General features: G+C 46.2%; 1 protein-coding gene and 1 pseudogene across 1 annotated transcript; one reads left to right on the top strand and one right to left on the bottom strand.

Annotated features, from left to right (window-relative positions):
* Positions 1–22,252, bottom strand: Ccl19 (C-C motif chemokine ligand 19). Its single transcript, XM_008842504.3, has 4 exons — positions 22,060–22,252; positions 20,966–21,098; positions 20,662–20,755; positions 1–195 (listed from the first exon to the last, which is right to left on the bottom strand). The coding sequence occupies exons 1-4, from the start codon at positions 22,118–22,120 to the stop codon at positions 1–3; spliced, it is 483 nt and encodes a 160-aa protein (XP_008840726.2). The 5' UTR covers positions 22,121–22,252.
* Positions 1–27,959, top strand: part of LOC103741559 — a 101,226-nt pseudogene that overhangs the window by 16,289 nt on the left and 56,978 nt on the right.

The following is a 27,959-nucleotide window of genomic DNA, read 5'->3' as shown; positions in this document are numbered from 1 at the left end:
TCATACCGGCGCCGCCTGCGGTCGCACGGGCATCGCCTTCTGGGCACTGCCCCTGATAGCAGGGTGCTGCCCTTTGGTCCTTGCTGCAGCCACAAGCTGTGGTCGTGCTGAGGCAGCTCTTCTGTTCTCCAGGTGCTGGGGCTGCTTTTCTGCTCGCTTCTCGCTGCCTCCCATAGTTGCTACTTCTGCCTGGTCCTGGACCCCAGGGCTGGTGAGAGGACTGTCAGTAGAGCTGCATTCAGACACGTAGAACAGGTTTGTTGCCGCAGATCTGGTTTATTGTAGAAGGGCACAAGCTTATATAGGGGTAGGGGTCCAATCAAGAAGTTACAACTTAGATCTTTGGCAGGGCTGTGTCCTATCATGACATCGGAGTCAGGCACCTCATTAGCATAATGTGTTTCAGGTTAGTTAGGTTCCAGTTTCCATATAGGGCCTGGTTTCCTGGGAAATCAGGGAATTTGGGAATCTCAAGGGTGGTGATTAGGGAGTGGTGAGCTCTAGGCATCAGTCTCATGATCTGCCAATGGGAGCAAATGTCACAAGGCATTTCTTGTGGCTCCAGCTGTCGGGCCATTGCCTTGGGCCTGCTGTATGGCTGTCATTAAGACTTTCACCCTAGGCTCAAGCCTATCTCCCACAATGAACCACTGAGTTTGTGCTGAAAGGTGAGGTGATTTAGAATGGGCCTGGTCCAAAAAAGACAAAGACATAGGAAGAGGGTCAGCCTAACCCTGGAAAAGGAGAGAGGGGCCAGAGATTAAGTTCTAATATGTGGCCAATGATTAATTATGCTTAAATATTGATATCTTAATAAAAAGTGGACTGTGATGCTCCTAGAACTTCCTGGTTGGTGAACAACTGATGTGCTAGAAGGTGATGCACATCCTAGAGAGAGTTGGGAGGCTCTTAATTGAAGACTCCCTCAGACTTTATCCTATATGTCTTTTCATTTAGATCTCCCTGATTTGTATTACTTATTAAAATTGTAAGCATAATACTTTCTTGAGTTCTATGAGTCATTTTAGGAAATTATCAAAACCGAGGGGCATTGTAGGAACTTCTCAGATTAGTAGCCAGTTGATCAGTGTCTTAGGGACCCTTCTTGTAATTGACATCTAGACTGTGATGGTCTTGTTGCAGGCCTTCCCCCTAAACTTGTGGGGTCTGATGCTAATTTGGGGCATTAGTGTTGGTACTGAATGCAGTACAAGTTGGTTTCACTGGGTGTTTTCCCCACTGTTGTCCTTTTTGTAGAACAAAACTTCTTTTCCCTTTTAAACTTCTTAGTAGCCTTCCTGCACTAGTTTCTTACTCCTTGGATTCAATTCAGTTTAGAGGGGCGTGTGTGTGTGTGTGTGTGTATGTGTGTGTGTGTGTGTGTGTGTGTGTGTGTATGTGTGTGTGTGTCTGGAGAGATGGCTCAGCTAGTAAAAGTTCATACTGGAGCCGGGTGTAGTGGTTCATGCCTTTAATCCCAGCACTTGGGAGGAAGAGGCAGGTGGATCTCTGTGAGTTCAAGGCCAGTCTGGTCTACATAGTGAGTTCCAGGACAGCTGGAGCTACAGGGAGAGCCTTTCTCAAAACAGCTGAAGAAAGAGTACATATTGCTCTTGTAGAGGATCCAGGTTTGGTCCCTAGCACCCATGTCAGATGGCTCACAACCACCTGTAACTCTAGACCCAGACCCAGACACATAGACAGACACGCACATAATTAAAAATAAATTTTTTGGGGGGCTGGAGAGATGGCTCAGCGGTTAAGAACACTGGTTGTTCTTGCACTCAGTGGTTGAGAGCACTGACTGCTCTTACAGAGGACCAGGTTCAGTTTTCTGCACTCACATGGTAGCTAACAACCAACTGTTAACTGTAGTTCCAGGGGGTCCGATGCCCTCTTCTTATCTCCTCAGGCATTGCTTGACATGCGTGCACTTACCCACATGCAGGCAATACATGCATACACATAGAATAAAAAAAATAATAATAAAATTAAAAAAAAAAAATAAATTTTTTTGGACTTTGTGAACCATGGTCTCTCTGTAGCCCCAGCTGTCCTGGAACTCACTGTGTAGACCAGGCTGGCCTTGAAATCATAGATATCTGCCTGCTCTGCCTCCTAAGTGCTGGGACTACAGGTATGTAACACCACACCTGGTGAAAAATAAAAATTTAAAACACAAAACATTTTAAATTTATTTTTAAATTTTATGTGTATGAGTGTTTCTGGCCTGCATGTAGGTAAGTGCACATGTGTTGTGCAATTCCTGAAGAGATATCAGGTACCTTGGAACTGGAGTTAAAGAAGGTTGTTAGCCACCATGTGGATGTTGGAAACTGAACCTGGGCTTAGGTCCTCTGCAAGAGCAGCCAGTGCTGAGTCATATTTCTAGCCCCTCCCCCTCCCCCCTTTGGTATTTTGAGACAGGGTCTCCCTGTAGCCATAGCTGGCCTAGAGCTCATTATATAGACCAGGCCAGCCTTGATTACACAGAGATCATCCTGCCTCTGCTGGGATTAAAGGCATGCACCACCATGCCCAGCTCTCTAAAAATCTTTTTTTTTTTTTTTAAAAAAAAACGCTTCTCCTAGGGCTGGGCGTGGTAGTGCACACCTTTAATCCCAGCACTTGGGAGGCAGAGGCAGGCAGATCTTTGTGAGTTCGAGGCCAGCCTGGTCTACATAGCAAGTTCCAGGACAACTGGGGCTACAGGGAGCCCTTGTTCCAAAAAAACCAAAAAAAAAAAAAAAAAATGCTTCTCCTTACCCTCAAGTAATAGTTACTGTTAATTGTCAACTTGCCAGGATCTAGAATCACCTGGGAGACAGGCCTTCAGGCACACCTGTGAAGGATTGTCTAGTTTGGGTTACTGTCTGGACAAACCGAGTATCTCGATTAGTTAATTGATGTGGGAAGACCTATCTTGACTGTGGGCCAGATTAGCCTCTGGGGAGGGGATCCTGGACAGTATAAAATGGAGAGAGCAAGCTGAGCACTGGCACGAATGCATTTTCCTCTTTTCTTCTGACTGTGGATCAATGTGACCAACTGCTTCATACTCCTGCTGCCTCAACTCCCCCACCACAATAGACAGTATCTTGAACTGTAAGCCAAAACAAATCCTTTCTCCTTTAAGTTACTGTTTGTTGGAGCATTTTATCACAGCAACAGAAAAAAAATGGAGACATTCCACCTCTTCCCTATAGTTTTGAAACTTGTGGGAGTTGGAGGAATTGGAAAGATGGGAGCATAGTCCTTCATATTCTCTGAGCATAATCATATGAGAAGGGCAAGGCTGGAGAAAGTCACCTCTCCGATTCCCCAAGATCTGCTTAGACCCACCACAGTGCCTACATGTCTGTTATCTGAGTGCCACTCCTCCCTTGGATGAGCAAAACTAACAGAAAGTTCTTTGGAAACAGATCTAGTTCTTCTGTCTCACATTTCTGGACTCACCCTCTGGGCCAGCAGTACTCTCAGGTCTGTTGACCTATTTTTCTATGCTTTATAGGTGTTGGGAATATCAAGAGAGGAATATGGCCCCAAACACCCTTTTCTACCAGGCCCTCTGTCTTACTTTTCTGTTGCTGTGATAAAACACTGTGATTCTTTTATAGGGAACTTATAAAAGGAAGAGTTTATTTGAGCTTATGGTCCCAGAGGAATAAGAGTTCATTATGGTGGGGAGGTATAGTGGCAAGAGGTGGCTGGAGCAGAAAGAGGAGTGCTCACATCTTCAAGCAGGCACAGGAAGCAGAAAGCAACTGGAAATCCTGAAAACCTTAAGAACTTTCAAAACCCACCCTGCCAGTGACGTGCTTCCTTCAGCATGGCCACACCTCCTACAGCCTCCAAAAACAGTGCCACCAACTGGTGACAAAATGTCCAAATACTTAGAGCCTATGGGGGCATTCTCATTCAAACACATTCCACTCCCTGATCTTCATAGACTCACAGCCATATAAAATGCATTTAGTCAGGGCTGGAGAGATGGCTCAGTGGTTAAGAGCACTGACTGCTCTTGCACAGGACCCAGGTTTGATTCCCAGCATCCACATGGCAGCTACGAACCATCCTTAACTCCAGTTCCAGGGAAATCCGAAGCCCTCTTCTGACCTCTGTGGCATTGCATGACACGGATGCACTCACATACATGCAGGCAATACACTCATACACATAAAAAAATAAAAAAAATGCATTTAGTCCAACCTTAAAAGTCCCCATAGTCTTTAAAAATTTTTTTATTTACTATTTTTATTTTATGTGTATGAGCATATTGCCTGTATATATGTAAGTGTACCCATGGTGTGCAGTGCCCATGGCAGTCAGAAGAGGGCATTGGATTCCCCTGGAAGTGGAGTTATGGACGGTTGTTAGCCACCATGTGGATTCTGGGAATTAAACCTGGGTCCCTCTGCAAGAGCAGCCAGTGCTCTTAACCACTGAACCATCTCTCCAATCCCATGAAAACCATATAGCCTTTAACAGTCTCAATACTGTCCAAAAGTCCAGAGTGAAATGTCTCTTCTGAGACTCAAGGCAATCTCTTAATTGTAAGCCCCTGTAAAAATCAAAAGACAAATTACACACTTCCAACATTCAATGGGAGTGAATACACATCCGCATTCCAAAGGGAGGAATGGAGGCATAGTGAGGAAATACTGGACCAAAACAAAATAAAAATACCAGCAGGGCCAAATCCAGTGGCTCCATGTCTGACTTCAAGGACTCTACTTCCAAAGAGCTTAGATGGCTCAGCCCCACCAGCTTTGCTGCGTGCAACATACATCTCTCTCTTGGGCTGGTACCACTCCCTGTGTGCAACTCTTCTTGGCAGATGTCTTATAACTCTGGTATCTTGAACATCTTCTTGGGGTCTCCACTGCCACCTTCACATCTTCACACAATGGCCTATCAGGGCCTCCTGGCATGTCAGGACCTTCTTTATGCAGGGACGCCCCTGCTGTACACTGTCTGGCCTTGGCAGCTCTCTGAAACTGTAGAGGAAGTACCAATGACCCTTTCACTCTTGCATTTTTTATGCCTCTAAGGCCAGCACTATGTGAACAATACAGCCAAGTTTGGTTGCCAGCCTGGGATTGACCCTGGAACATTTCATCCGTATTTGCAACTTTTTTGGGTTCCAATTTTCTTTGAGAAAATGTTTTAGGCTTTTTCCTTTCACAAGTTGTAGGCTTAGCTGGGCATGGTCTTGCCTTGAAGGTACTCTTTCCATTATTTAAATGCAAACCTCTAAGGCCTCTCCTTAATCATTTTAATCTCCTTATTAAAGCAATCCTCTCCTTCAGCACATGACTTGGCTCCAACATTAAGCTTCTTAGTACTGTTTTTCAATCCAAACTGTATATTCTGTACTTCTTTCTGCCCCATTTGCTCTTTTTCACTGCAGATCTGCATAATGTTCACCATTAATAGCCATGCCACCATTTCTACATTAGGCTGTCTTGAAATTTCCTCTTGTAAAGAAATTAGTCCATTACTTTCCAATTTAGGCTCAGGCAATAGTAGGTGGGTAAATAGTAGTCAGGTTCTGCCAAAACATCTCAGTTGCTGCTTAAGTCATTATTTCCCTCTGGAACTACATTGATCTCAACACTAGTGTCTGCCAGGCTCTTACTAGGATGACCTGTTAAGCTCTGCTTACATCCTTCAACCACTTTTGTAGTCCAAACTTCCAAAGTCTTCCACATTCCTTCAAAAACCCACATGGTCAGGTTTTTCACAGCCAACACCCACTCCTGGTACCAACTTCTGGATTAGTTACTTTCCTGTTGCAGTGATAAAACATTGTGGCCAAGGGAGCTTATAAAAAGGAAGAGGTTATTTGAACTTATAGTTCCAGAAGAATCAGAGTCCGTTATGGTGGGGACATACAGTGGCAAGAGGTGGCTGGAGCAGAAAGAGGAGCACTCACATCTTTGAGCTCTTCGAGCAGATACAGGAAACAGAGAGCAACTGGAAATCCCACAAGGCTTAAGAACTTTCAAAGCCCACCCCCAGTGAAGTGCTTCCTCCAGCGTGGCCACACCTCCTAAAACCCCCCCAAACAGTGCCACCAATTGGGGACAAAATGTCCAAATACTTGGAGCCCATGGGGGGACATTCTCATTCAAACCACCATACCCTTCCTATCTTGGAGATTGGGAGGTTTTTGAGGAGAAAGTCTGGTTAGCTGGTCAGAGAAGCCAGGAAAGCAGGGATGAAAGAGACCATGCAGCAGGTTCACTGTGCATTGCTTACCAACTTGTCTGAGTTCATGGAGAAAGCATACACTTAAATGCAAGTTACACAAAGTAACTTATGTAACTGACAGATAGTTAGAAAGGCCAACAGAAGCCTAGGCTCATTGTGAGTCAGGCCCCCAATGCTTCCCAGGACAGAAGTCTTGCCTGCCAGGGTTGCACTTACACTGAAGCCAAGGAACCGGAGAGGCCACCCTGGATTTCATACTCTGTGGTGGTGTGATTTACCGTGCTATAATGTTGAAGGATTTCCCATTTCTGAAGGTGACTATTTCACGGCTGTTTGTCTCAGAATTCTGCATCCCCATGATATGCTATGGTTGTTTTTGAGAACAGCAAATGAGAAAGGGGAGAGAGGTACACTAATACAGGGTCACCTGGAGAATTGTCCTACATGACCCAAGAAAGACCAGAGGAAGAATCCTCTTAGGAAGACTATTGTGGGGTATATTCTGTTTTTTGTTCTTCAGTCTTGGGATATATAATGTGGCAGATTTACCAATGGACCTGTATTTTTCTGCTCTGCCCATCTTCTTTCCTCCCTCCTTCCCTCCCTTCCTTCCTCCCCCTTCCCTCCCTCCCTCCCTCCCTCCCTCCACTCTTCCTCCTCCTTTCTCCTCATTTCCCCATTCCTTTCCTCCTTCCTTCCTTCCTTCCTTCCTTCCTTCCTTCCTTCCTCCCTTTCCTCCTTCCTTCCTTCCTTCCTTCCTTTCCTCCTTCCTTCCTCCCTTCCTCCCTCCCTCCCTCCCTCCTCCTTCTCCTCTTGTTTTGTTTTCTTTCTCACTCTCTTGACAGGGTTTTGCTGGCCTGGAGCTTACTACATTGTAGCCTTTGTTAGCTTCCAACTCAAGACCTTCCTGCCTCAATGTCCTGAATGTGTAGATTACAGGTGTGCCCCACCTCATGGGCTTTTCTTTTTTCTTTTTAATTTCCAATCTTGGCTACAATTATCCTGTCCAAATTACTGTAATGGAGTTCACTGTGATTTCTCACACATGTATACATCATGCATTGGTCATGATCATCCCATTTCTCCCCAAGGCTGCCCTCTCCTCTTCCTTCCCTCCCTGGTACCCTTCCCTAAAACTCTCTCTTGATTTCTTTCTGTTCTTCTTACCCATCTCTAGTGTTTACTGTTGCATTCTGCATTTTGTTGTTGTCTCACTTTGTAGCTCAGGCTGGCCTGTAACTCACTATATAGCTCAGGGTAGCCTCAAAGTTGTAATCCTCCTGCCTCAGCTCCCAAGTGCTGGTATCATTAAGTGTGGTACCACACCCAGCCTATGTCGTACAAGATAGACTTAGGATTTCTGTACCTGAGTGAAAATATGTGATATTTGGCTTTCTGTGTCTGGCTTGTTTCACTCAACATAATATTCTGGGGATGTTTTTTCAACTCATCCCTTTGTTGGGGTTCAGCCTCATAGTACCTGCACGGGGTGTCCTATGTCTAGGGAAAAGAGGATATGGAGCTGTTGGTCCGAGACCTCAACCTCAAGGCCGGCAGAGGGCGTCTAGTGAATTGGCTAAATTGGATGTGTAACTCCTGGCCTGCAGAACCCAGGCTCTGGCCTGAACAGACAGGATGCAGTATTCCAGAAAGGGACTGGAAATGAGCAAGAAACCAAATGACTCAGCTTCTGAAAGTCCCTGAAACTGGGGAAGGGGCTGTTTCATTTCCCATGCCTCTCCAAATCTGTCCATGTCCAGAGGGTCTTGGTCCAGACCCAGGGGCAGAGCTTGGCCCTGCAGGCCCTGAGTGGGTAGAACATTGCACAGAGCTCCAGAAAGTGCTGGGACATCAGGGTGGGGGAAGTCTTGAGCAACAGTACACCTCCCCTTCCCTGCCTCCTACTCGCTGGAGCTTGAAGTAGTGCCATTGCCAGAGTTTTGTTTTGTTATTTCTTTCTTTCTTTTTTTTTTAATACCTCCTTCCTTTAGTCCCTGTTATCCAAGCCACTCTGAGCCCCAGGGTGTTTGGGCTTGGACTTGCTTGAAGAGAAACTCAGGAAACTAGGCCCCTGAACACATAAAGCAGAAGTGACCCATGTGGCTAGAGATGGGGAGATTTGGGGGGTTAGAGGGAGGCAGCGTTGCTGAGTGATGGAGGGAGCTTTGGGAATGAGTGGAACAGGTGGGAAGATCTGTTAGGAGACTGAACAACAAGTACAAAGGCCCAGGGGAAGGGCATGGGGATCATGGCTATCCCAATGTAGGTAAGATGGATGAGAGCTAGTGGTGAGAGAGGCTGCAGGAGGCGGGGGCGGGGGGAGCACAAGCAGTTATTTCTGGTAGGATTCCTGAGCATGGAGTCAGGGCAGGGCTAACCCAGCTCCAGTTCAGAGTCCTGAGAAGGTGGGAAGGTGTATCCAGGTTGGCTGAATCTCCCTAGATGCTAGGGAGGCTGGAAAGCAAGTGTCTGGCCTCCTGGGCTTTTAAGTGAGAAAGTTCAAGGGCTGTGATTGCCATGAAGGGGGAAACTGGTCTGGGCTAGGCTTAGCAGGGGGCTGAGGAAGCTGCACAGACCCTAGAGATGTTACAGAGTAGGAAGCCCTTGACTTTAGCCAACTGGAGTGAGAGGAAGAAACAGATGGGAGAGTTCAAGGATGATATATAGATTCACTTCTGGCTTCCAGGATGAGAAGCCAACTGCCTATTTGGGTTTTCTTTTTGGCTCTCTCACAGGCACCTAATTCCAAAACCAAATTCTAGGTTCCCAACACCTCCCTTCCAGCTTGTCAGGAGGAGGCTCCAGTCACCCATCTCTGAGAATGTCACCATCATGCCCCCAGTCGCTCAGGCCTGAAGCCTGCTGTCATCCTGGGTTTTCCCCTTTCCCTTATGCCTCAAATATAATCTCTCAGCTCAGTTTGTTGTTCTATTTTGTAAGTATGTCTAGAATTTCTACCCTTTTCCAATGCCTACCTCCTGGGTCAGGCCAGTGTCAAGTCCTTCCACACTGTGACTCTGATTTCCTCACTCTTTTTAAAAAAATATTTTATTTATTATTTTTATTTTTTATGTGTATGAGTGTATTGCCTGCGTGTATGTGAGTACACCTGTGTCGTGCAATGCCGCGGAGGTCAGAAGAGAGCTGTGGGTGCTGGGAATCGAACCTGGGTCCTCTGCAAGAGCAGTCGGTGCCCTTAACCGCTGAACCCCATCTCTCCAGCCCCGATTTCCTTACTCTTTACAATGTGTCTTCCAGCCCACCAAGAGGGTCTTTTAAAACATTAAATAGGATCATGTTACTCCTTGGCTGAAATCTGTCATGGCACGTAAAGTCCTCCTTCCTGTGGCCTGTAAAGATGTGGATCATGTGACTCTGGCCTCCCAGTCCTGTTTCATTTTATACCCACACGTGTCTCCTATACTCCAGCCACAGTGGTCATTTCTCCTTGAATGGCTGCCTTCCTCTTTAGGCATGAACTTAAATATCTCCCCAAAGAGAGCTTTGCTGCCCATTATGTTTTATTTTTAATTTTAATTTTATGTGTATGAGTGTTTTGCCTGCATGGATCTAAGTGCAGCCGTGTGTACGGTGCCTGAGGAGGTCAGAAGAGGGTGTTGGATCCTTGGAACTGGAGTTACAGAAGGTTGTCAGCCACCTTGTGGGAACTGAACCTGGGTTCTCTGCAAGAGCAGTCAGTGCTTTTAACTACTGAGGCATCCTTTTGGCCCCTAGCCATTCTATTTTAATGGTAATAGTAGAATTGGTGGCAGTGCCACCGACTCAGCATGTGTGAAGTGTCTGTGGTCACTTGTCAGGCACAACTAAAAGACCAATATAGGAAGAAAGTAACAAATACCATCTAAGCCCTAGAACCAGTTTTAGAACTATCATCTGTAGCTTTTATTCAAATGCCTTTCCTCTGTGTGTGTGTGTGCATGTGTGTGTGTGTGTGTGTATGTGTGTGTCTGTGTGTGTGTGTATGTGTGTGTGTGTATATGTGTGTATGTGTGTGTGTATGTGTGTGTATGTGTGTGTGTGTATGTGTGTGTGTGTGTGTGTTTGTGTGTGTGTGCACGTGCATTGTGTGTGTGTGCATTGTGTGTGTGCATTGTGTGTGCATGTGCATTGTGTGCATGTGCATTGTGTGTGTGCACGTGCATTGTGTGTGTGCATTGTGTGCATGTGCATTGTGTGTGTGCATGTGCATTGTGTGTGTGTGCATTGTGTGTGTGCATTGTGTGTGTGTGCATTGTGTGTGTGCACGTGCATTGTGTGCATGTGCATTGTGTGTGTGTGCATTGTGTGTGTGCCTTGTGTGCATGTGCATTGTGTGTGTGTGCATTGTGTGTGTGCACGTGCATTGTGTGCATGTGCATTGTGTGTGTGTGCATTGTGTGTGTGCCTTGTGTGCATGTGCATTGTGTGTGTGTGCATTGTGTGTGTGCATTGTGTGTGCATGTGCATTGTGTGCATGTGCATTGTGTGTGTGCACGTGCATTGTGTGTGTGCATTGTGTGCATGTGCATTGTGTGTGTGTGTATTGTGTGTGTGTGTATTGTGTGTGTGTGTATTGTGTGTGTGTGTATTGTGTGTGTGTGTATTGTGTGTGTGTGTATTGTGTGTGTGTGTATTGTGTGTGTGTGTATTGTGTGTGTGTGTATTGTGTGTGTGTGTATTGTGTGTGTGTGTATTGTGTGTGTGTGTATTGTGTGTGTGTGTATTGTGTGTGTGTGTATTGTGTGTGTGTGTATTGTGTGTGTGTGTATTGTGTGTGTGTGTATTGTGTGTGTGTGTATTGTGTGTGTGTGTATTGTGTGTGTGTGTATTGTGTGTGTGTGTATTGTGTGTGTGTGTATTGTGTGTGTGTGTATTGTGTGTGTGTGTATTGTGTGTGTGTGTATTGTGTGTGTGTGTATTGTGTGTGTGTGTATTGTGTGTGTGTGTATTGTGTGTGTGTGTATTGTGTGTGTGTGTATTGTGTGTGTGTGTATTGTGTGTGTGTGTATTGTGTGTGTGTGTATTGTGTGTGTGTGTATTGTGTGTGTGTGTATTGTGTGTGTGTGTATTGTGTGTGTGTGTATTGTGTGTGTGTGTATTGTGTGTGTGTGTATTGTGTGTGTGTGTATTGTGTGTGTGTGTATTGTGTGTGTGTGTATTGTGTGTGTGTGTATTGTGTGTGTGTGTATTGTGTGTGTGTGTATTGTGTGTGTGTGTATTGTGTGTGTGTGTATTGTGTGTGTGTGTATTGTGTGTGTGTGTATTGTGTGTGTGTGTATTGTGTGTGTGTGTATTGTGTGTGTGTGTATTGTGTGTGTGTGTATTGTGTGTGTGTGTATTGTGTGTGTGCACGTGCAGTGTGTGCATGTGCATTGTGTGTGTGCATTGTGTGTGTGTGCATTGTGTGTGTGTGTATACCTTTCATACTCCCTTTTCTTTCATCATCTTTAATCCATTTTTCAGGAAAAGACACGGTCTCCCTGTAGGTCCAGCTGATCTGGAACTCGCTATGTGTGGACCAGCCTCACAGAGATCTGTCTGCCTCTGTCTCTGGAGTGCTGGAATTAAATGTTTGTGCCACCACACCCAGCCTCTTTGGTCTATTATTGATTTAATTTATTACGGTGGCATTACTGTTCCCACCAAGATTCTGATTTACTTCTTTTCCTGAGAATTGTCTTCTTAGAGTTAGGCGTGGCCATGTGGCTCTCTTTGGCTAAAGAGAGGTGAGCACAAGTGGCATGTGTTCCCCATTGCTGTCTTCCCTTGCTCCCTTCCTGGGAGCATGTGCTGAGATGAAGGAACTTGTCAAAAGATCAAAGCAGCTTGGAATGTTGAGCCACCACATGGAGCACAGCTGTGCTCGAAGCTAGCCTGGACCGCAGCAGGCTCAGCATGTGTGGGAATAGAATTTTGTTGTGTTAAAGTACTCAGATTTGAGTGTCACTTGTTAGCATAGCATAACTCAGTCCATCCTGACAATCATGTGTGGTAGTGGTCACCAGGTGTTGTGGAATAGAGAGGTAAGACCACAACAAAACTAGAGGAAGAGTGAATGTCATTCAAGATCACAATTAGAATTTGATGTTGTTGTGGTCTGAACTTTGTCCACTCCAAATTCATATGGTGAAGTTTCACCCTCAATGTGATCATATCTAGAGATAGGACACTTAACTGCCTCCACTCAAGATTTAGAAACAGGAAGATTAGGGGTTCAAGGTCATCCTCAGTTATGTAGTGAGTTTGGGTCCAGCCTGGGAAAATGAGACCCAATCTCAAAAACCAAAAAAGTTAAATGAAGTCATAAATATGGGGGCACTAATCAAATGGGTGTATGGCCATATAAGAAAAGATTCTCTCCCTCTTTTCCTCCCTTCCTCTTTCTTTCTTATCATCCACACACGAGTGAGAAGATAACAAGGTATCTGGGAAAAGAGCCCTCACCAAAGACAGACCATGCTGATACCATGATCTCAGATTTTCAGTCTCTGGAACTGTGGGAAAATAAATTTCTGTTGTTTAAGCTGTCTTGTCTATGGTATTAAAAATGACAGCCTGAGTTTTCTAAGACAGATGTGCTAATTACTAAGGTTCTGAGTTGTCTGTCTTTGGGAAGGACATTTTTTTTTTGCTGTATGTGCAAAGGTGATATTATGTTAGGTGATACTGTTAAGTTTTCAAGCCTAGGGGTTAGGAAGAAAAATGTGTACTGATGTTGGATAGTCATAGAGTAGACAGTAAGACATTAATCTTTTTTTTAACTGCCCACAAGTTTAACCCCTTTTGATGTTTAAGGAATTTCTTATTCTGTTAGTCTTGGTTACTGCTAGAACCTGCTTTGCATCATAGAATCCCAAGGTCACATACTCATTCTTGAGCTCCTTTTGCAGGTAGGACTCAGACACATGATCTAAGCTTTGCTAATCAGAAACACCTTTCAAGGAGCATGAATGGGAAGTCAGTCCTGTGGAAAGGTGCAGAGTCATCAGGGGATCCATTTTGGAGGTGTTGGGCGTGGTGACAGAAGTTACAGGGGCAATTGTAGCTGTAGTTACAGAGGTGGTGTCTGATAGGCTGAGTACCTATTTGTACTCAGCCACCCACCCAAGTTCACTGTGCAAGTTCAGCACATGCATCACATTGAGCCGTTCCCCTAGTCCATCTGTTTAAATGTAACACATCAAACTGTCAAATTTTAAAAAATGTTTGTTTTCCTGTCTTATAACAAACATACTTCTACAATAACTTGAAAGCCAAGTTTAAGTTTAGAATTCTTGGACTCCTGGGATTTCCATGGTGAATGAAGATGGTTTCAGTTCACTTTCTGTTGCTAATAACACAGTACCACACACTGGTTAAGTTATAAAGAAGAGGGATTTATTTTGGCTTATAGTTCTGGTCCAAGGTTGAAGGTCCACATCTGGTGATGGCTTCCTCGTTGCTAGAGTCCTGAGGTATCAACATGACAAGAGACACCTGCCCTTTCTTGTTCCTCTCCTTATAGAACCACCAGAATGCAACCATGGGATTTTATTTTGATGACCTTATCCAATTGTAATCACCTCTCAAGAACCTTAGCTATTAACACTGTAGGTTGTTTCTGCCTTCTTGCCTGTCAATGAGGGCTAAATTTCTATATGAAACCATACTCAAGCCATTGCAGGTGATAGGGGAAGAGTCAAGTTCCCATCCCCTACTTGTTGCTTTCCTCTTCCTACCCTCATTCCTGTCTTATACCACTTCAGCCTCTCATATGCCTGAGTGCAAACAACCCAGCCCTATACGCAAGTTCCAGCTCCATAGTCCTTACAGATAACTACTTCTTGGTCACCCTCTGGACCTAGTGTTGTGTAATCAGTGACATGTTCCATCCTAGGGGGGGCCAAAGCTAAAGAAGAGGCCCACAATGGCACTGGAGTGGGCAGTAACTTCCCCAGGTTTCAATTCTTTGAATGTGGTCAAGAAAGAGAAACATGGGCCCTGAGTGGGCATATTGTGCTGGTCCTGGGACCCTTCATCTTCAGATGTGATTGGCAGAAGGCCAAGACACCACACTGTCTTGGAGAGCTGTCTGGATTGCCCTGGATATACTGTGTGACTTCGGCATTATTTAGCTTCCTGGGTTCCCTCATCTTGTCATTTTCTGCACCTTCTCAGGCCCTGCCTCCATTTCTATTTAAATCAGTCACTGAGCTTCGGTGACTTTTATATAAGAATCCTAATTGACACATCTATTTGCCTATTATTATTATTATTATTATTATTATTATTTTGGTCTTTTTGAGATGAGATCTCCTGTAGTCCCAGCTGGCCTGGAACTCACTATGGAGACCAGCAGGCTGCCCTTCATTTCACAAAGATCTGCCTGCCTCTGCCCCTTGGAGTGCTGGGAACTAAAGACATGGGCCACAATTCCTGGCTCTACTTGCTTTTTATAAGCAGAAGGAGTTCCAGCAAGCCCAAGACCATATTTATTTTGTTCACTATTGGGCTATCAGTAATTAGAAGGGTCTGGCACAACTAAACATTTTGGGTTGCAGTCAATGGCAAAGCACCACTTAGAGTTTTGCCAGGGCTTGGGCCCTATGTGATGATAGCCCTGAGACCACTGGAGGCCCCACTTAATATGAAGAATCATACTCTGTTTCTCATCACTGACATATTGGGAGGTGTCATGTATATAAGCTATGGAGAAAGTGGTAACCTTGAAATTGTGCAGTGTTGCTGTCCATCCTGACAGGCTTATGTGTTTCTGAAGGTGATAGGATTTCTAAGGAAAATGGTAGCCTGGTGGTAATGGAGCTTGACATTAATGGTGGGTCTATCAGCAATTTGGCTACAATAGGTATTGGGAATTTCTATCAGGGATGAGTGTTCCTAGATGGCAGAGGGTTTTACAGTGTTGGGATCCTGATAAAAAAGACAGATTTCCTTTTGGGGGAGGATTCTTGAAATAATCATCTGATGGGCATGAGATTTCAGTGATTGGGGTGTTGATGATAATAGATTTAGATTTTCAGGGATAGAAATTCTGAGATCCAAAGCTTTGGGGGACCCAATTGCCCTAGAACTATAATGCCACCATACCTGGTATTAAAGCTTTCCCACCTTGACCAGGTTGGAGCCCAGAGTAACTCGTGTCTTCTGCTCACTGGAACACAGGAAAGAACTCAAGCTTCTAGGCACAGAAACAGGGTAAGGTGTGATTCAAGTCTTTCCTGATCTTCAGAGATCCTACCCAAATCCTGCCCTTTTTCCCTGCTCTGCCTGCTTGTCCCTGACTCCTCAGGAGATGGAAGTGGTCCTCACAGTGGGGCCTTTCAGGGGTCTTTCCGCACTCCTGCCATCCCTGAATGCTTTGTCCTTGAGACTGGGTCTTGGCAAGGTTAGCACAGAGGCTCTCAGTCTCTTTGTGCATCAGAGGGCTGGCCTTTCCCTTTTCTAGAAACCACACCACAGAACCCCTAGTCCTCAGAATCTCAGCTCTGCCCTTCCATTCTCCTTTCTTTTCAACATCACCAGGTCCTGACCTCTGATACTTCCTTGGGAATGAGGATAGGGTGAGCATTGTAGCCTGGTCCTCTATTCTGCCACTCCACTGTTAGAAAAACTGATGCCAGAGCGGATTTCCTCTTGGGAGCTCTGGAGAAGCTTACTACCCTTCTGCTGAGAGTGTCAAGAGGCTGGAGGCTCTCCAGGGGCCATTTCTAATTCTGAGTTCAAGTGCTGCCTGAGTCTCCTGGCTTCCTTTCTTATTGTTTCCCCCTTATTAAACTCCCCTTAGCAAGCCAAGCCTTTCTATCCCAACTGGACATCCCAGCTCTCCAGCCCTCAGTTCAAGTACTACTGGTCAGGCAGATTTGGGCTTCTGTCCCAGCTTTGCCACCTATTGGTCTTGTGGATGTGGGAGGTCACTTTACTTCTCTGTGCTTCAATTTCCTTGTATAGAAAATAATACTAATGATACCTATCTCACAGGGTTATTTGAAGACACAATGATTGTCCTAGTTTGTTTCTCCATTGCTGTGACAAAATACTCTGACCATTACCAACTTGGGGAGATGTATTTTATCTTATATCTCCCTGGTCACAGTTTATCCGGGAGCCCAAGGGAGGAACTCAGGGCAGGAACCTGAAGTCAGGAGCTGGAGCACAGGCCATGGAGGAATGCTGCTTACTGGCTTGTTCCCTGGCCCCTGCTCAGCCTGCTTTCTTATGCAACACAGGTCCACCTGCCCAGGGGTGGCACCACCCACAGTGGACTGGGCCCTCCCACATCACTCAGTAATCAAGAAGATGCCCCAGACATGGCCACAGGCCAGTCCAATGGAGGCAATTCCCCAGTTGAGGCTCCCTCAACCCAGGTGTGTCAAGTTGACACTAAAGCTATCTAACACAATGATGTAATGCAGTTAAAGGACCAGGCTTGGAGATGGACACATGGTCACCACATCAAATAGTAGTTTCCTGTATTCTCTGATGGCCATACCTTCAGGCCTGGCCCTGTGGTAGCGTTCTCCAGTTTTTCCTAGGGGACGGGCCAACTCAAAAATGTGGTACATGTAGTAGCATTCTGGAACCAAGCTGCCTATTTTCCTAGCTTGTCTAGTTTGGGCAAGTTACCTCACCTCTGCGCTTTAGTTTTCTCACCTGCAGCATGAGATTAGTGATCATATCTAAAGCAGTGCCCAAACACGCTTGTCCATGTGGACAAAGGGGGCATCTAGGAAGTTCTGTATCTGAAGTGCTTGCTTATTCCTACAGAGGGGCCCTTAGAGAAAACTCCCTACATGGAAATCCTGCTCCTCTTAAGACTATTTCCAAGACTTTCTGCTGACTCTAAATTTCCCGGAGGGTAGAGGAAGGGGGTGGCATGGGGTGGGGGCTTGACGAGAAGTTGAACACGAGATGATCAAAACATGATCAAATCTGTATGGAGCTGGCTTTGGCCAAACACTCAACCATGAAACAGAGTCAACCCCAACTCTCTTGAGAACTGGAGAACTGGATGCACATTGTGTGTGTGTGTGTGTGTGTGTGTGTGTGTGTGTTAGGAAAGGACCATGCCCAATTTAATTTTTTTAATCCTTGCCTCCTTCCAAATCCCTTCAGTTTATATTTTGTTAATCAAACGTGTGTTGGGACTTATTCAATGCCAGCCACACAGAAATAGTGTTGGTGGTAAAGACAGACAGGACTCAATCTCTCCCCCTGGGAATTCTTAGCAGACAGTTAGGATAGGAAACTTTTTTTCTGTAAAGGCTAGGATCTCCCTGAGCAAGGATGTTAGATACTTTAGAGAAATTTTAGCTTCAGGAACCATGAGCCTTCAGCGACTCTGGGCCTTTAGGACAGAAACTATCAATCAGCTTGCAGGCCTTGAGCCTGTAGTAGGTGCCTTGTACCCTAGGAAAGAAGGAGTCTTCATATCCTGTTTGGGGAGCTAGGAGTCCTTGCTACCTGGCAGAGAGCTAGTGGCCTTGCCATTGTCAGAGGCAGGCAAGCACAGCTGGGGAAAAATGAAGATGCAACCCTCATCAGTGACTTGTAGGGAAACTGGAAGTAGATGTTTAGATGGCATCACAGTGCTGAGATTGCTGAGCTCTGTACCTGGCAGGAGGATAAGGGAATGAGACCCAGTGCCCGGTGGTGGTGGGAGGGGGTTGGTATGGCTGAGGGGTGGGAAACAGAGGAAGGGAGAAAGCTGAGGTAGAAGGTAGCGGCTAGAGAAGGGGTAGGACTTGTGGACCTGCTTTTTATAGTGTATTAATTCCCCAATTCTTAATTTCCTGGGCTTTCTGAGTCCAGAGACAGCTCTCAACAGAAAGCATGCCAGTAGCGCCTGGATTATTGTCCTTTTTCCTTACCATTAGCCTCTTCTTTGTTTTCAGTGGATAGGGGCCCTGGAGACCCAAGAAGTAGCAATGTTCCTAGATGTATTGGCTTTTGGGGGAGCCTGTAAAAAGCTGAAGGTTTACTGTAAGATCCGAAGATTCAGGAATCAAGTCTTTGTTTGGAAGAACTCTCAAAAATCAGTCTCCTCCCTGCCACTCAGCAGACGGGAGAACTAAGACCTGGGCTGGGGAATGTTGAAAGAATTAGCCCAGACTCAGTGATGGGCCAGTGACAGGATCTTGAGACAAGCCCAGCCCTTGGGATCAGGATTTGCCCCTGAACCCCCTAGTGGCAGTACCATGAAGAGAGAGTGCTGGTAGTAAGTCGGGCAGGGCTCCCAGGCTCCTCTCTTCTATTCTGTTTCTCTGAGGCACCCAAGGGAGGATTTATATCTGCTTCTGAGAAAGGCTGATTCCTCTTGGTTTCCCTGAGGCCTGAGCAAGATTTGAGGCAACATTTCCCACCCCACCCCCATATGTTGTTTGTCCTTTGTTATGGGATACACAGTACTCCGTGGCTGAGTGGCTTGATGAATGAATTAATGGATTGGTGCATGGGAAGTGGGTATGTGGGCGGTGGATGGATGGAGGTCAGCTGGGTAAATGAATGCATGCATGGATCATTTTCCTTAGATAGCAGAAGCAATTTTCCAACCATAGCAACTGTTCTTGAAAACTATCCCCATCCTTCCCACCCTCTGACTCAGACCTGAGAGGCTTGAGTTTTTGAACACCTGCCTGTGGGAGCAGTGAAGAGGAAGAGGCTGTCACACTTTGAGTGGAGCTAAACCCTCTGCCCTTCCCTTCTCCCCTCTGAAACCTCTCGATACTGCTTCCCACTGACACGTGATCTCTGAGACCTGTCTAGGTGTCTAGGTCTCAGATCAACTGAGAATACCTGCCTAGACAGCAAAGGTAGGGAGGCCTGAGGGCAGGAGAGGGGCAAACACAGCCTCCTCACTGCAGCTCCCCTTCAAAGGCTTACCAAGGCCTGACTTGGGTACTGGCTGGGGTATATCTGCTACAACCATGGTGTCTCTTCCCAGACAAGGGGAAGAGAACCTGACCTTCTTAGTTGCCATCTGACCTCAGCAGTTCAAATTTGCCACTCCTGCTGGACAGGCCCTTAGACAGGAGGCTTCCCAGGCACAAGGATCTGACTCTTCAAGGGGTTATAGGGCTTCTGTCTTCCAGTCCTGAGACTCTACCATTCTACCCCCAAGGCTCATTGTTGCCTCTGAGTCCCAGAGCCCATATGTACTGCAGGGGTGATGATGGAGGTCTTTCACACTGAATCTCACAAGCTTCCCCCATGTGCCCCTTCTTCTACTCTGTGAGCCTGTCTTCTAGCCCTGGTCCTGGCTCCCAGGTCTGTCTGTTAATGTCCTTGACAAGTGTGGCCCCAAGATTACCCAACTGGGGTTCGACCCTGCTCTGACTGACAGAGAAGAGATCAGATTCAGCACAGACAGAATGGAAAGATGGGGCCTTCCTCCATGGTTGCCAAGTCTTTTCTCACGTATTTGTTCATTTTCCAAACAAGTATCTGTTGTGTCACTACCTTGTATCAGGTGATCCACCGGAAACCAATACTGATATGACCCCTTTTCGGGGAGATGGACAAACTAGGAAAGGAAGGTCAATGTGATGGATGTTGTATGTATGTAGGGGTGGGGAGGGAGGCGCCAGGAGCCATGGGAATTTTGGTGGAAGCAAAGCTACCTAAGCCATCCTGGAGTCAGGGAAGATTTCCTGGAGGAGGTAGCATAACATCCAGACCCAGAAGGGAAGCCAGGAGAGCAGAGGAGGAAGAAGAGTGTGCTAGAGGGAATAGCATGGGTAGATGAGAACTTCCTCTAGGCAGGAGAGCTAGGCCCTCTGCCCATCCCCTTCTCCCTCCTGAGGCTTCCCCTCCCCATCCCTGAGACCCTTGGAGGCTTGAATACCTGCTGGGGTTGCAAAGACTTGGGAGACTTCTTGGGGACTTTGTTCATAGAACTGATGCTACTTGAGTGTGGCTGAATGCGCAGTGTGATGGGCATCAGGAGATGTGAGATAGTGCCCTAATTGTGGAGCTCATCTTGGGATCATCATAGTGTTGGGTGGAGGATGATGAACAGATTGCTCAGAACTCAGGGTGGAAAATAGATCCCGCCATTCCACCTCTTCCTTTCCTGTGCCTGTCCTCCTGGAGAGTGAACAGACACAGACTGACAGGTCCATGGGTGTCAACCAGCTTTATTGGAAGCACTGCAGTCTGGTCGTGGAGAGGCTGTGCTCCTGCCACTCTCTCTCACACAGTCGCACTGATACTCCAGGCTTTGCCATGGCTGAAACAGATCTGGTGCAGAGCAGCCTGGTCCTCTTCTGGTCCTTGGTTCTCCAGGTCAGGATTCACATCCCTTTACTCAGACACAGGGCTCCCTCTGGTGCTGCTATGAACTAACTGCTGTGGCGCTTGCTCTAAGGGGAGGAAGGAGAGGCAGGGTCATGGGCTGGAATCTTGGAAAGGGGCTTGGAGGATGGAGGCAGGGCTGGGGAGGGTCAGGCTTGCCTTGGCAGAGAACCTCTTCAATCTTCGGATGATGCGTTCTACCCAGGGCTGGTCTGGGGGTGCACAGAGCTGGTAACCCCTTAGTGTGGTGAACCTGAAGTCAGAAGTCAGAGAGAATGAAGCCCTGGAACCCATTTTCCTAGAAGGCTCTAGCAGGAGGAGCAGAGGCTGGAGATCATGAATGAGGACCTGCTTCAGGGGCTTCCTTGAAAGGTGAGCTTGACTAGGAGTCCAGGGATAAGGCAGTGAGGTTGTTACCAGGGGCTGATGGGGAGATGGGGTAGACACTTTTCCCACAACTCACACAACAGCAGGCACCCTGCAGCCATCCTTGAGAAGAAGGTAGCGAAAGGCTTTCACGATGTTTCCAGGGATGGGGCGCTTAGTCACAGACATGCAGCAGTCTTCGGCATCATTAGCACCCCCCAGAGCTGGGGCTGAGATAGGACAAAGAAGGGGACAAGATCTGGAAGACCATGAGGATGGGAGACTACAGCTCTCAGTGGGTCTAGGAGCACCTGTGTATGTTCAGCGGCTGGACTGGATATTCAGCCAGCATGCACCACTATGGCCCTACTGGTCACTGAATATATTATAATACTTCTAAGTTGTTTGGTAAATAACCACTGCGCTGAGTCCCACAAATGTGCACGCAACCTCTTTTCCAGGTCTTCTCAGCTTCTACCATATTTCAGCAAATAGTTAATGGTAGTAACAATGCTGAGATAGAAAAGGCTGATGTTAATTAAGGTCCATATGAATCACTATAGAGCCAGGATGGTGACTGCTGTACCTGGAGTCCCGGCCACTAGAGAGGCTGAGACAGGAGGATCATTTGAGCCCAGGAGTTTGAGGCCAGCCAGGACAACATTGACAGACCCTATCTCAAAATATGAAACAAGGCAAACAAATAAAGCAGCTAAAGAACAACAACAAAAAAGCAACGAGTTACTAACACGTCTTCCTCCGTGTTTCAGTCGCTGCCCCTCTAATAGACACAAATGCACACACAAGGCATTTTTCACCTAGTGCTGGGACTGAAATCAGAGTTTCATACATGCAAGGCAAACACTACCAACTGAGCTATAATCACAGTTCCCTGAAACAAGTATGTACTGTTCTCTCCTTCTGCCTGGAAGCTGAGGTAGTAGGGTATAGAACCTACAGCGAGAGGGGCAGCTATAGGCCCCAGAATATACCAAGAGTGGAGCCACATTGGAATCAGGTGTGTAGGCACACACATACTCACGGGTACACACAGTGGGCACAGGAAGCACCCAGGTCCACGAAAACATCCTAAGCCTGAGCTTGTGGTATCTCTCATGACCATTGTAAAACAGTTCTGAAATTTAGGCATCAATCAATGCCACTCCCACCTTAGCATTCCCTAAGCCTTACCTGGAGAGGTCCAGAGAACCAGCAGGCTGAAGACCAGAAGTGGGGCTGCACGGGGTGCCATAGAGGGTGATCTGAGGCAGGCCAACAGAGACTGTATGAGCCTGAGAGTCTCGGGGGTGGGGTGTGTGTTCAGGAATCTGTGAGAGGCTGAGGCTCTGGAGGGTATGCAGGGGAGCAGTGGGAAGCACCCAGGCGTCCTAGTGGGGTGTGAGGGGGTCCAAGAGTGTGAGCCTGTGTCAGGCTGTGGCTATCTCCTTATTTATGCCCGGGAGCTTTCACTTTCTCTGTCTGAAAAAATTCCCCTTCGTGCCCCTGTTGGGTCTTCCCCTTTACCCCCCTCTGCCCCCTTCTTTCTGGCAAAATCTGACCCTGGCTTCCTTTTTCCCTTCTCAGAGATTTCCCGCTCTGCTTTCTTTGGCTTTAGCTCTGAGAACTTAAGCAGTCTGGCTGAGGAAAAGCTGTGTCCTGTCAGCTCCAGGAGAGGGTTTGTACTACGCTCTACTGGTGGCATTTGCACCATCAACTATAGGTCTGGGGCTCAGAAGGGGTGGACAGGGTTGTAAGGTCAGAGCAAGGAGCTGCGCTTCCTTCCCTAGGTTCATTCCCACGTCCTCACTAGTGTTGTTCTCCTTTCTGGTGAGGCCAGTGTTGAAGCAGTCTCTATGGTGCCTTCAAGAACAACCACAAGAGCCTGGGGGACCTCTGTGTCATCACAGCGCCTTCCCATCTGCCATCTGGGAACCAGTTCCTCTCTTGGAAAAGCAGAGCTGAAACGCAAGGTTCCTTAGGAGGAGGCCCAGGCCCCCATTCCACCTCTCGATTCTCTGTAATTCACCTTCCTTGGCTCCACCAGCATTGCCCCTTCCCCGTTCACCTTTTTCTCAAATCCAATGCCCAGGTCGGGAACAGCGGCGGCGGGGGGGGGGGGGGGTCCTGGCTTGGAATAGCCCCCTTCATCTTTCCCTTCTCTCAATCCTGGGAACCAAGAGGGGATTTCTAAGGAGAGGGGCTGGCCAGCTCATATTGAGACAAATTCATAAATTTCAAGGAATTGACAGATGGGGAAGGAATAAATGATTTCCCACCCTTATGAGAAAGACCAGAAGAGAAGGTCTCAAAAAGTAATTTATGTGTGGGATACTTATCCAACCCTCTGTACCCAAGCTCTGAATCCTCTATGTGCTATGCATGTGTGTGTGTATGTGTACGTGTGTGTTTGTAGTGTGTGCACTTGTGTGTATGTGCATGTGGAGGTCAGAAGTTGATATCAGGTGTTTTCATCTGTCATTTTCCACCTTAGTTTTTGAGACAAGATCTTTCAGTGATCCTGGAGCTCAACCATTTGCAAGAGCAGATGGTCAGGGAGCTCCAGGATCCTCCTGCCTCCTCCTCCCCAGCTCTAGGAATACAGGTGTGTGCCACTGAGACTGACTTTTTTGTGGGTGCTGGAGGTTGGAACTCAGATCCTCATGTTTGCACAGTAAACACTTTATTAACTGAGCTTTCTCTCCAGCCCTTAGATCCTGTTTTAAAAATATATTTTATTTATTATTTTTTATTTTATGTGCATGAATGTATTGCTTGCCTGTGTAAGTCCAATACCCATAGAACTCAGAAGAGGGTGTCAGATCCCCTGGAACTGGAGTTACAGATGAATGTTAGCCACCATATGAGTGCTGGGAACCCAACCCGGGCCTCTGCAAGAGCAGGGAATGCTCTTAACTGCTGAGTCATCTCTCTAGCCCCAGTCATCCTCTTTTTGATGGGGGGAAGGGAATGTTTTTCTACCTTTCTGACTTAAAAATTAAAAAAAAAAATTTTTTTTTTTTTTTTTTTTTTGAGACAGGGTCTCCCTGTAGCCCCAGCTGTCCTAGAACTCACTAGGTAGACCAGGCTGGCCTTGAACTCACAGAGATCCACCTGCCTCTGCCTCCCAAGTGCTGGGATTAAAGGCATGTGCTACCATGCCCTGCTTAAAATATTTTATCTTATAATTATTGTTTTTATTTATTTTTATTTTATGTGTATGAATGTTTTTTCTGCATATATGTGCACTATGTTCCTGAAATGCTCACAGCAACCAGAAGAGGGAGTCAGAGCCCCTGAAACTGGAGTCACGGATGGTTGTTAGCTGCCATGTGGGTGCTGGAACTGAACCTGTGTCCTCTGCAAGAGCAACCATTGCTCTTAACCACTGAGCCATCTCTCCAGCCCCCTTAAAATTAAAAAAAAATTACATTTATTTATTTATTTGTGTGTGGGGGGGTGGTGGGGACACATGTCATAGTATGCATGTGTAGGTCAGATGACAACTTTAGGGAAGTTTGTTCTCCTCTTCCGCCATGGACCCCACGGTTCGAACTTAAGTCATGAGGCTGAAGCAAGTACCTTTAGCTCTGAGCTATCTGTCCAGCTCTGTTTCTGACTTTTATCTTTTATCTTTGTTTCCATCCATTAATAATAATAACCGCACTTCTGATTGTCTTCTAGAATCAATATCAATGACTTTGCTGCTATTGCCTTGAGTAGCTTTCTAGTAATACTATGAGATAGTGCTTATTATTTCGTGTAATTATGTTTTACATAGAAGGAAAATGAGTCTCAGAGCACACAGCTACATAGCTAGTAGGTTCTGAACCATGATTTGAACACTGGGTCTTTTGCTGTAAAAGTTTACGGCCTACTTTCCCCCACCCGACTGTGTGCCAACTATTTGTTGATCATGGTACATGGTACATGGTTCAGAGGTGCGGAGTTATGCAGCTAGGAAAGGTAGCCAGTCTCTGCCTGGTGTTTTATCTAAAAAATGGCAATGGCAATAGATTTACTTTCCAGGATTAAATGAGGTCTCCTCATTTTACTCAGCAAGGCCTTTTTAGCTTGGAGGTTGGTACACAATAAACACTCACTGGACAGTAACCATTATTCATCCTTCCATTCTGGTATCTGACCATTATATCATCTGTCCTTCCATCTTTCTGCTGACCTACGCATCGTACAGTTCTGGTTTTTCTCTTTGCTCCAGCCTTGTTTGTTTCCCACTCTTCTTTCTCTGTGTGTTTTCTGGCAGTCTGCCCTCTACAGACTGCATCACCCAGGATAGTGGACAGGAAAGAAAAGTTGGGGTATTAAGTCCTCCAAATTCTTTGTCCTGCTGCAGTTGTGGCAAGAATAATGTAATTGTTCTCAAAGAGTAGTCTTCTGACAGCAGAAGCATCATCATCACGTGGGACCTTGTTTGGTGAGTGCACCCATGTCGTGCAATGCCGTGGAGGTCAGAAGAGGGCTTTGGATTCGCCTGGAACTGGAGTTAAGGACGGTTGGTAGCTGCCATGTGGGTGTTGGGAATCAAACCAGGCTCCTCTGCAAGAGCAGTCAGTGCTCTTAACCACTGAGCCATCTCACCAGCCCCTACATGTTGCTTCTTTAATCCTGACCTCACCTCTCAAATTACTCCTTTATTAAATCTTTCTGGTTATTTTTTAGTAACAATAATAATAATAATCTTTCTGGTTTATTTTTATTTTGTGTGAATGAGTGTTATACCTGCATGTATGTAAGTGCATTCATGTTGTACAGTGCCTGCAGAGGACAGAAGAGGATATTGGATCCATTGGAACTGGAGTTATGGACAATTGTGGTTGTTAGCCACCATGTGGGTGCTGGGATTTGAACCCAGGTCTTCTTCAAGAACAATCAGTCTTCTTAACCACTAAACCATCTCTCCAGCTCCCTGTTTGTTTTCTTTGAGATAGGACCTCACTCTGTAGCCCTGGTTGACTTGAAACTCACTCTGTGGACTAGGCTGGCCTCAGAGATCTGCCTTCTGCCTCCTGAGTGCTGGGATTAAAGATGTGTAGTACCATGCCTGCCTGGCTTTAATGAATCTTTTAAATGTCAATCAGATGGTATAAAAGGGCTGAAAATGTCAGCCCTCTCCAGTTGGGAGAGGGGACAGGGGCAAGTTAAGCTGATAATCCTATAGCCAGTAATGCTATCAACTGGGGTTGTATAATGAAACCCTCAAAAAGATGGAATTAGAGAGGTTTCTGAATAGCCGAACAAGTGAAAGTTTCTGGAAAAGGCAGCAAAGCTCTGCATGCCTTCTCCCATACCTGACCCTGTGCATCACTTTCACCTGGCTGTTCATCTGTATCCTTTGTAATGTCTTCGTATATAGTAAATCAGTTTCCCTGAATTCTGTGAGCTGCTCTGGCACATTAATCAACCCAAAGATGAGGCAGGGTAGAAGACAGACAAGACTAAGGCCGTAAGAAGGGAACGATGCCCCTAACCCTGTGATCTAGTTTGCCTTTCCTGCTGGCTGAGGGAAGGGAAGCTTCAACGTCACTAATGGCCTGCAGAGATAATGTACGATTTCCTAAAAACAACTCAAACAAGGATGTAAAAACAACAAATGAACTTTGTTTACATAGGGTCAGAACATTTGTAACCTTGAGTTTTGCTGTACTCTTTCATCACTAAATATAAACACAGTCCATCTTGGTATACCTTAGAAAACCACCTTACAATTTCATTTACAAAAGAGGTTTTTTTTTTGTCTTTATTTTAAGAGTTTTTTTTCAAGACAGGATTTCACTATGTAGCCTTGCTTGACCTGGAATTCACTGGGTAGAACATCTGCCTGCCTCTGCCGCCAAAGTACTAGAATTAAAAGCCTGTCTCACTATGCCTGGCTTAAAAAGATATTCTTTAAGATAAGGAAAATAAACCAACTCATATATTTTTACTTAAATTTTAAACTTTACTTAAATTTTAAGCTTTGTGGGGCTGGAGAAATGGCTCAGTGGTTAAGAACACTGGCTGTTCTTACAGAAGACCCGGGATCAAATCCTAGCACCCACATGGCAGCTAACAAATGTCCATAACTCCAGTCCCAGGGGATCCGACAGCCTCTTCTGTACTCTGAGGGCATTGCATGACACGGGCACACTTACCTACATACAGGCAATACACACACACATATAAAATTTTTTTTTAAATTAAAATCTTTTGCTTAATCTTTTTTTTTTTTGTCTTTTTGAGACAGGATCTCCCTGTAGCCCCAGCTGTCCTGGAACTCACTATGTAGATCAGGCTGGCCTTGAACTCACAGAGATCCGCCTGCCTCTGCCTCCCGAGTGCTGGGATTAAAGGCATGTGCCACCATGCCCAGCTAAGTTTTGCTTAATCTTTAAACATTTAAACACTGTAATTTTAAAAGCCACAGGAACACACACACACACACACACACACACACACACACACACACACACACAAAGTCATCGTAGAGACGCCTAAGCATGGCTCAGAAAAGCCGTCATCCTTGTCTGGGGATTGTATGCTGTCCTTTTCCTATACAACGCTGATGAGAACAGGAGAAAGAAGCTCTGGGTACTTAGGGCCAGGACCTTGAAACCCAGCACTTTAGCTTCTTGTCTTGATGACCAGTTCTGTCCTGGCTAAACGTCAGAAATGACAGGAATGTTCAGGGCTGTTGGTTTGTGTTTTGGTTTCTTCTTATCTTTATTCTCCTTTTACATAGCATCCTAATGAACACAGCTGCCTGGAAGCTGTGAGTGGTCAGTTACTTCCTGGGCTCTTGAAGCTGAGCCGAAACTCTAGTCCAGCTGGGGGGTGGGGGGTGGGGTGGTGGTGAGACACTTGGATACCTCATAGGTGGGCCAACTGGACTGACTAGCTCACCTCCCTATGCCTCAACCCGGTAAAGCCTGATTAATCCTTAGACAAAGACCCTCAGTGGCAGCCCTTCATTGGGACCCCTCCTCTCTACAGGAACTCCGTTTGCTTCCTTTCTCCTAAGCTGTCTTCTATAATAAAGCTCATCCTTTGTTTTCCATGGAATCCATTCTTTGAGAACCTAGAAGCCACGGGCCCCA

This window comes from Nannospalax galili, unplaced genomic scaffold (genome assembly GCF_000622305.1).
Source record: "Nannospalax galili isolate Female #2095 unplaced genomic scaffold, S.galili_v1.0 scaffold341, whole genome shotgun sequence".
In the NCBI taxonomy this organism is placed as follows: Eukaryota; Metazoa; Chordata; class Mammalia; order Rodentia; family Spalacidae; genus Nannospalax; species Nannospalax galili.
The sequence above is the reverse complement of the archived record's forward strand: the minus strand, read 5'-3'. Positions and strand labels throughout refer to the sequence as shown.

Coding starts and splice junctions, on each gene's coding strand:
- Ccl19 (XM_008842504.3), bottom strand. CDS start 22,120: ATGGCACCCCGTGCAGCCCCACTTCTGGTCTTCAGCCTGCTGGTTCTC. Junction 20,756..20,965: donor TGCAGGGTGCCTGCTGTTGT/GTGAGTTGTGGG, acceptor TTCTGACTTCAG/GTTCACCACACTAAGGGGTT. Junction 196..20,661: donor TGAAGAGGTTCTCTGCCAAG/GCAAGCCTGACC, acceptor CCTGGGGTCCAG/GACCAGGCAGAAGTAGCAAC.